We start from the raw sequence: 9,173 nt of genomic DNA on the forward strand, positions 1-9,173 counted from the left end.
TTGGAGCCTCAGCTTCAGGATCTCTCCTTCCAGTGAGCACTCAGGGCTGATTTCCTGCAGAATGGAGAGGTTTGATCTTCTTGCAGTCCATGGGACTCTCAAGAGTCTCCTCCAGCACCATAATTCAAAAGTATCAATTCTTCGGCTATCAGCCTTCTTTATGGTCCCGCTCTCACTTCTATACATCACTACTGGGAAAACCACGGCTTTAACTATACGGACTTTTGTTGGCAAGGTGATGTCTCTGCTTTTTAAGATGCTGTCTAGGTTTGTTATTGCTTTTCGCCGCAAATTGCTCAGCTGAGCGTTCATTTTCTCAGTTGAGGGATATTTAAAAACCGAAAAGAACAACTATGCAACAAGTCAGGTTGAATGCCTTATCTCTACTAAATATGGAAGCAGATGTGTCATGTAAGATTAGTTCTGAGGATCTGATCAAAGACTTTATAATTAGAAAAGTAGGATTTCCCCCCCCCCATATAAATAAAGTGGAAGTATACAAAAATTCATCTTACTTTTCTATCTTGCTGTAGGTTTTGTTTCATTTCAAAAAATAAAATTTTATTTTATGGTTTTTTATTGTTTATATTTTGAATTAGATATATACAGGGGCACCAACATCTTTTAAGTACTTAGGGTCTCTAAAGGTCTTAATCCAGTCTTGCATTGATAGACTTATCCTCCGTGGTTGTTGGACCTCTGCTGCCTCTCACCACTGGCCCTGCTGGCTGGAGCAGATGGGCATTGCAATCTAAGAACATATGGAAGGCTACAAGTTCCCCATCACCAATGCAAAGGTTGACTGCCTGTTCCACCACTGGAGGCTCTACATTAAAGGGTGTCCACTTAGTCTTCAGATGCCCCACCAGTGCCAGGCTGCTTCTACTATGGGAAGCTGGAGGTTCCTGAAAACCCTGTTCATGTCTTCTTGCTGCGAGGTCAAGTGCTACATCCATGCCTATGAAGTGTGTGCTAGGACCAAGACACCAGGCCCCCTCAGCATGGCCCCAGGTGTGCTAGGACCAAGACACCAGGCCCCCTCAGCATGGCCCCAGGTGTGCTAGGACCAAGACACCAGGCCCCCTCAGCATGGCCCCAGGTGTGCTAGGACCAAGACACCAGGCCCCCTCAGCATGGCCCCAGGTGTGCTAGGACCAAGACACCAGGCCCCCTCAGCATGGCCCCAGGTGTGCTAGGACCAAGACACCAGGCCCCCTCAGCATGGCCCCAGGTGTGCTAGGACCAAGACACCAGGCCCCCTCAGCATGGCCCCAGGTGTGCTAGGACCAAGACACCATAAAAATCATTTCTCATTCTTAGAAGGCGTTCCTGGAGATTCAGAAAATATGAGTCTGCCTGTGGATAGCCCACCAACAGATGGAATAGATAAGTCAGATCCTGGAAAATAGGATGTCTTGCAACTTGTGGAATCCACATATTACAATGCCCCAACACACCTTCTGCATGATGTTCCTGTTATTCTTGCTGCTGTTTGATGAATGGAGCTCCACTCTTCAGGAATTTATCTTGCTGCCTTATGGCAGCTAATCAGAGAGTGGGCTGGGGGACCTCTACTTGACTCTGTGGCAACAATGCCTCAGGGCCCCACAGAACAATGGGTTCACCCACACTTCTGAATGCCCCATCATTTCTAGGCACAGGTCCAAGAGGCTTTTCTTTTGTCACACTGCTTTCCCAGGAAAACCCAAACTTTATGGTCAATGTTAATCACATTTTCAACAAAGGTCCGTATAGTTAAAGCTATGGTTTTCCCAGTAGTGATGTACGGAAGTGAGAGCTGGACCATAAAGAAGGCTGATAGCCGAAGAATGGATGCTTTTGAATTATGGTGCTGGAGGAGACTCTTGAGAGTCCCATGGACTGCAAGAAGATCCAACCGATCCATTCTGAAGGAAATCCGCCCTGAGTGCTCCCTGGAAGGACAGATCCTGAAGCTGAGGCTCCAAGACTTTGGCCACCTCATGAGAAGAGAAGACTCCCTGGAAAAGACCCTGATGTTGGGAAAGATGGAGGGCACAAGGAGAAGGGGACGACAGAGGACGAGATGGTGGGACAGTGTTCTCAAAGCTACCAGCATGAGTTTGACTAAACTGCGGGAGGCAGTGGAAGACAGGAGTGCCTGGCGTGCTCTGGTCCAGGGGGTCACGAAGAGTCGGACACAACTAAACGACTAAACAACAACAATCACGTTTTCTGCAGATTGGCATTTGTCCCGATTCAGCAATAAGCAGTGAGTTTGGGAAAGTGGCGAGGGAAAGCAAAAACCTCCAGGACCCATGGCTTGAAATCACAAATGAAGAAACCACAAGACAACGGGAAGTGTGGATGGGTTCTCCATTACATTTTGTAAGGCCTTCCAGGAATTTATAGTGTGGGGTTATCAGGGTGCAGATGCCATGAAGTCCCATTTCCCCTTTTCTGCTGACCTAGATTGAAAAACTAGCATACAAGGATACATGAAGGAACTCTGAAGTTCTGGGGAACTTTTTTAAAAAAAGAAATAAGTTGCTAGGTTTGCAGTTTCCCCTGTTTGCAACATGCCAGCTGTTCAGTTTCTATATCCCTGATAAGGTTGCTAGATGCCTAAGCTGGACAGTCAAGAAACTGAATACAGCAAATGCGGGAATGGGGTACAATGTCTCTCCATCGGCCAATGCTCAGCGATCAGTTTCACTTGGCTCTGCCTCTGTTCTGTTTCAACCCCATCCAGAAATTGCAAGAACTTGATGAGTTAAGAACCAATGGGTGCCTGAGCAGGCTTGTTTTCCTCTACCCTGCCCATCCCTTTGTCCTTTTATGTTATGTCTTTTAGATTTCAAAGTCCACAGGCAGGCACCATGTTGTTCTAACACAGTGGTTCTCAAAGCATGTGCTGCACCACATTCATGTGGCAGGAGCGGACCGCAATTGTGGCAGGAACATTCAAGGGCAATCAAAGAAACATTTAAACATTTCAGTGCAATATAGTATAGTATCAAAATATTATTTTAATTTGCAGAATGTTGGGAGATGTCTTCTCAAAATGAGAGCAAAAGCATCAAGTGATACAAATGCAAACACAGCTCTCATTGAGCTTGTATACATACCTAAGGTACACGATTTTTCGACTGACTTGCCTAAGATCCAGGACAAAGTGCTGCCTTTCAGAAATTCCCCCCAGTCTACCTTTGAAATCCCGGTAATGTCCAAGAAAATCCAGACGTATGACAGCCCTAACATATGTAGGAGACTTGTTTTTTATTATTATTATTATTATCATTATTATTAATCATTTATTATTTCTACTCCACCCATCTGGCTGGGTCTCCCCAGCCACTCTGGGCAGCTTCCAACAGAAGGTTAAAAATACATTAAAACATCAGTTATTAAAAACTACCCAAAACAGGGCTGCTTTCAGATGTCTTCTAAATGTCAGATAGTTGCTTATTTCCCTGACATCTGATGGGAGGGCGTTCCACAGGGCGGGTGCCACTACCGAGAAGGCCCTCTGCCTGGTTCCCTTTAACCTCACTTCTCGCAGTGAGGGAACCAGCAGAAGGCCCTTGGAGCTGGACCTCAATGTCCAGGCTGAACAATGGGGATGGAGATGCTCCTTCAGGTGTACTAGGCCGAGGTCGTTTATATTATAAACTTTATTCTATTATATTACAAACATATTATATTGTATTATATTATATACTTATTATAATATTATATAATGCATAATATTATATTTTATGTAGCTGCCTTGTTTTATACTTCCTGGATGTCCAATGATCGTATTATAAAGCAGTTATTTTCAGTGTTATAAATCGAACACTACTAGGAGTTGTTTCTTATTGTTTTCCAATGTATTACTTATCAATAAAAAGTTTAGTGTGGCACAAGCAAATTTTTATTCTGAGTGTGTGGCCCAGAGAAAAAAAGTGAGAACCACTGGTCTAACATAAGCCAGAACAGATTGTAATAAATGCTTAAAATAAAATATTCATTGTGAGAGCTGTTTAGTTAGCTTTGACCCCCCCCCCTTCTTCCCACCTCTATAACTCTCCTTTGTCTGCATTCTGTAGGTTTTAGAATTTAGCAACAGGGAAACAACTTGAAAGTAGGAGAAAGGAAGGTATTTGGTTTGCAGAATGAGAAGGGAATGCAACGAAACTTTTTGTCTGCCCCTATCACCCACTAAGCCTTGGGTACTTGGGGGTTGCCTGGTAATCAGGGGTTAGGGGAAATAATTCTTCACATGCTCAGAAGCAGATTCCTCTCAAGCAACTGAAGTTGTGGGAGCTCAATGGGTGTCAATGGTGATGGAACAGAGGTGATCACTGGTGCCAAAAAGAGGTTAGAAAGATCAGCACTGAACTAAATTCAGCTCCAGTAGGGAGAGGTTTGCAGCAGGAGGAACCTGGATTGGAAGAGCTGAAAGGCCAGTTGGGTAGGACTCCTCCACGCAATGCTGTGTAGTGGTTAGAGTGTTAGACTAGGACCTGGGAGAGACCAGGGTTCGAATTCCCGCTCAGCCATGAGATTCACTGGATGACCTTGAGGTCCAGTCACTGCCTCTCAGCCTAACCTGCCTCCCAGGATAGTTGGCAGGATAAAATGGGGAGGGGGGTAAACTGTGTACCCCACCTTGAGCTCCTTGGAAAAGGTGGGATATAAATGCAATAAACAAATAAATATTTGCTTTTATATTACTTGCTTTCTTGCCAGAGTGTCCCAAAGTGATCAAACACCGTGTGAACAGATAAAAACCAGCTTCAATGAGCGCAGCCAATAACAAACTTAGAAACCACACCTGTAAAGGTAACAGCCAGGCCTTACAGATCCTGCCTCACTAAAAGATGCCACAAGTACTAGAAAAGATTCTAATGGAGGTCCAAAAGCCAGAGTTAAAAATGCAAGTTTTGGCCTGGCGGCTAAAAGTAGATAAAGTAGATAAATGGGATCCACCCTGGTAAGAATTTTCCACAAAGAAGGAGCCAACACTGAAAAGGTCCATAATTATTGAGCAACCATCCTGGCTCTGCTGTGAGAGGCCAGCTCCATCAGGCAAGACTTGAGTCAGCATTGGGTCAATATAGGGGAAAGTGTTTAGAAATCTGTGTACAGGTAGGTAGCCGTGTTGGTCTGCCTTAGTCGAAACAAAACAAAACAAATTTTTAAAAAATTCCTTCCAGTAGCACCTTAGGTAAAGGTAAAGGTACGGGCCAGTCTTGTCAGACTCTAAGGTTGTGCGCTCATCTCACTCTAGAGGCCGGGAGCCAGCGCTGTCCGCAGACACTTCCGGGTCACGTGGCCAGCGTGACGAAGCTGCTCTGGCGAGCCAGTGCAGCACACGGAACGCTGTTTACCTTCCCGCTGGTAAGCGGTCCCTATTTATCTACATGCACCCAAGGGTGCTTTCGAACTGCTAGGTTGGCAGGCGCTGGGACCGAGCAACGGGAGCGCACCCCGCCGCAGGGATTCGAATCGCCTACCATGCGATCAGCAAGTCCTAGGCGCTGAGGTTTTACCCACAGCGCCACCTTAGAGACCAACTAAGTTTGTTATTGGTATGAGCTTCTGTGTGCATGCACACTTCTTCCCACTGTATATAAGGGTCTGGTGACTTCTGTTTCAGTGTATCTGAAGAAGTGTGCATGCACACGAAAGCTCATACCAATAACTAACTAAGCTGGTCTCTAAGGTGCTACTGGAAGGAATTTTTTAATTATTTTATTTTATTTTATTTTGAAATCTGTGTTTTGATTTTTCCTCTTCCCTCCACATCCCTTTTCCCCTTGTGTCATGTTATTCCAGGTGAAGGCAGGGACTGTCCTGTTTTAACTGGTTGTTATCAAATGTAGCTCTGGAAGCCCCTCTTAGCTGAAGAGCCCAGTGCAAATCCAATCCATCCATCAACAATAGCTTGTGTCTAGCATTTGCAGAGTTAGCTCAGAGTTAGCTCATATTCAGTCTTTTCTGAGCATTGCTCCTACACTCATCACATATATTGGGAAGAGCTTTCTGACGGTAAGAGCTGCATGGCAGTGCAGTGGACTCCCTTGGAAAGTGGAGGATTCCCCTTCACTGGAAGTTTATTAAGCAGAATTCTGTAGCTGAATTCCTGCATTGCCTGGGGTTGGACTAGATGACCCTTGGGGTCCCTTCCAACTCTACAATTCTATTATACATCTTGATTTGCTCAAGTGGTCCTTACACATATTCCTGCTCATCTTTTGCTCACCCTACACTTTTCAATGCCTCTCTCCATGGCTTCCCAAACTGCAAAAAGCCTGTTTCTTTTTTAAAAAAAGATGGATCGGTTGCAGAGCCCTTTTGCCACACTTTGCAAACTGAAAGCACAGACTTGAATCCCTCCTTTAAAGCAGTAGCAGCCTGGAGAACACCCTGACTCTGAACAAGATGGGGATTTTGAGCTCTACCTTTGCTGTTTTCATTCCCACTGGGGTTACCCAGGGGTCAGTTTCTCAACCCATCAGGGGTTGCAAAGGAAGGAGGTATTTGAGTGGTGAGGGGTGAGGAGTGAAAGACGGAGCACCTTAGATATTCAGGCCAAGCCCAACCACGCACCTCGTGTGGTCCAAGGGCCTGGAGGCCTCACACCAGCCTCAGCCAGAGCCCTTAAAATATTTCCAATTGCAGGATAGAATTCCACAGCTGGAAGCCTCAAGTCACTCACCTCAGGCGCATGCTTGGCACTCAAGCTCAGACCTTTTAATTACCTACCAGGGAGGGGGGGGACACACCCAGTACAGATGCTTCCACCACCAGCGGAGAGCCTGCTTGGGGGCGCTTTGCCTGGTTACCTCCAGAGCTGGCCCTGAACACAAGCACAGTCCTCTGCCCCCTAAGGGTTTCACGTACCGTTTCCCAAAGGAAGTTCACTGCAGCACATTCATCTGACATCTTAGAAGTATTTCGCTCTCAGAAATAGCTCAGAAACATCTGTACTGCCAGAATGATAATTTGTCTGAACTGGAAAAACCATACGGCACCCTCAACTGATTTGCAGTTATCTGAAGTTCAGGTGATGATCAATAGCATTAAATTAACAAGTCTTATTAGAGAGAGGGAAGGCAGGTAGACAGATGGTAAGGCTGTAGAAAAATGGGGTTTGTTTCTCCTCCGTTAGGAATGCAAGGCTTCGGGTTTCAATCTATGGATTGCTTGTAAATGTCATACAGTTATTTGTAAATTATTATAACTTTTTTTAAAATTAAAAGGCTTAGTATATTACAGAAGGAAATAACAGAAAGAAACAGGAGCAATATTTAAGAGCAGAAAATAATTATATATAAATTATATACCCTGTACTATATACCGAGTTGCAAATTTTAAAAATCCTTCATATATCAATGTCAAATCCGTTTTAATCTTTTAAATGTTTATATCTTTTCTTTTCTTTTCTTTTCTTTTCTTTTCTTTTCTTTTCTTTTCTTTTCTTTTCTTTTAACTTGCGGGTAAAGCTTTAATACATACACACACATGCCCACTGGTTTTGATTATCATATGAAAGAGTAACAATGGAAAATGTGAATTATAAAAGCTTTGTAAGTTACTTAAGCACATGCCGTAACTTCCACAACACGCCCACATGTCTGTGCTCTGGAACCTGGTGCCTTCCAGATGTTTTGGACTACAACTCCCAGTTGTCTCAGCCAGCAGTCTGGATCTGATGGGAATGGTAGTCCCAGGGCACCAGGTGAAGGAGGGCTCACCTAAATTGATGCGCTACCTCCTCTGAGCCCGGTCTGAGTCCACACAAGCCAAACACCTCTCAGAAGCAACCCCAGCCTCTGGCTGCCTCTTTGCCAGATACTCATGCTCCAAGATGCCCTGGAGCCTCTTGCTTCCTAATTCAGGATGTGTGAAAGTACAACCTCTCCTGCGTATTCCGCAGCGGAGCTCTTCTGTAGCAAAGACCTGGTTCCAATCAAATTCCCATCCCGAAAAACGCAAGGGGGAAGAAATGCTGGGTCAGACCAACCCTTCCCCCACCCGTAGCCCGGTATCCTGTTTCTGGCAATGGTCAGACAGGCACCTCTGAAAAGCCTATGGAAACGAAGCCCATTCCCTCCTGCTCACCCTAGGAATCTGGCTAGCAGAGGGAGGCAGGGTGTCACCCTTGCCTTTTGCAGACCAACAACTGCAGCTCCCTCACTGCCATCCAAGAATGACCAGTGCCACTGACCTCAGAGACCTCAGGGCACACATTCGTGCCTAGTCTTTCTCTCTCTCTGTCTCTCACCCACACTGCCCAGGTCTCACTGGCACAAGCTGCTTGCTACAAAAGCTTGCAGGTGTTCCTGGTGGTGGAAGAGTTTCCCTACCTGTGCTGAAACTTCCAGGGCTGGCCCCCAGCAGCATCACCAAGGGAAGAGCGCAGAACAGCCCTGCAAAGTCAGAAAAAGAAGGAAGCTGGTTAGTGGTGGGAGTGAGGATGAAGAATCCTTTGGGGGTTGGAGGGGGAAAGAGGGGGCTGCAGCAGCAGCAGCAGCAGCAGCAGCAGGGAGCGGCCAGGCGCTTGGCCAGGACTTACAGTACATTGCAAGAGGAGAGAGCCTCCAGGCACGGTAAATCCAGCAGGCAGATAGCTGTGCCTTTTCCTGCCTGCCGTGGGCTCCAAAGGCAGCCCGGCAAAGTCCCCGCCCCGTCGGACGCTCCTCCTTCTGATTCTTGCCTCTGCCTGCATTTGCACAGGCTGTGCCGATGGGCTCTTGAGTTCTTCCATTGGAGAAGGAAAGAATTCCTGACGAAGCACGTAGTTAAACTGTGGAACTCCCTCGCAAAGGAGACAGTGATGGCAACCACCTTTGAAAGAGGACTGGACAAATTCATGGATGATAAAAAAAAAAAAAAAACTCCTTCCAGTAGCACCTTAAAGACCAACTAAGTCAGTTCTTGGTATGAGCTTTCGTGTGCATGCACACTTCTTCAGATCCCTGAAGAAGTGTGCATGCACACGAAAGCTCATACCAAGAACTGACTTAGTTGGTCTTTAAGGTGCTACTGGAAGGAATTTTTTTTGTTTTGACTATGGCAGACCAACACGGCTACCTATCTGTAAATGGATGATAAAGGCAATCAATGGCCTTTGCCTCCATGCTCAGAGGCATAATGCTTCTGAACACCAGTTCCTGAGAGCCACAGGATGGGAGAGTACTCTT

At 45.9% G+C, this 9,173-nt stretch overlaps 1 protein-coding gene across 1 annotated transcript in view; it reads right to left on the bottom strand.

The window, feature by feature from the left end:
* Window positions 1–8,663, bottom strand: part of PTGS1 (prostaglandin-endoperoxide synthase 1) — a 48,241-nt gene extending 39,578 nt beyond the window's left edge. The window contains exons 1-2 of the mRNA XM_083721789.1: window positions 8,546–8,663; window positions 8,337–8,399 (exon numbers count right to left, since the gene is read on the bottom strand). Of these exons, the coding sequence (XP_083577915.1) occupies window positions 8,337–8,399; window positions 8,546–8,552 (70 nt within the window). The 5' untranslated portion in view covers window positions 8,553–8,663. The remainder of the gene's footprint in view (window positions 1–8,336; window positions 8,400–8,545) is intronic.
* Between the last annotated feature and the right edge of the window lie 510 nt (window positions 8,664–9,173).

This window comes from Podarcis gaigeae (assembly GCF_964106915.1).
Source record: "Podarcis gaigeae genome assembly, chromosome: Z".
Classification (NCBI taxonomy): Eukaryota; Metazoa; Chordata; class Lepidosauria; order Squamata; family Lacertidae; genus Podarcis; species Podarcis gaigeae.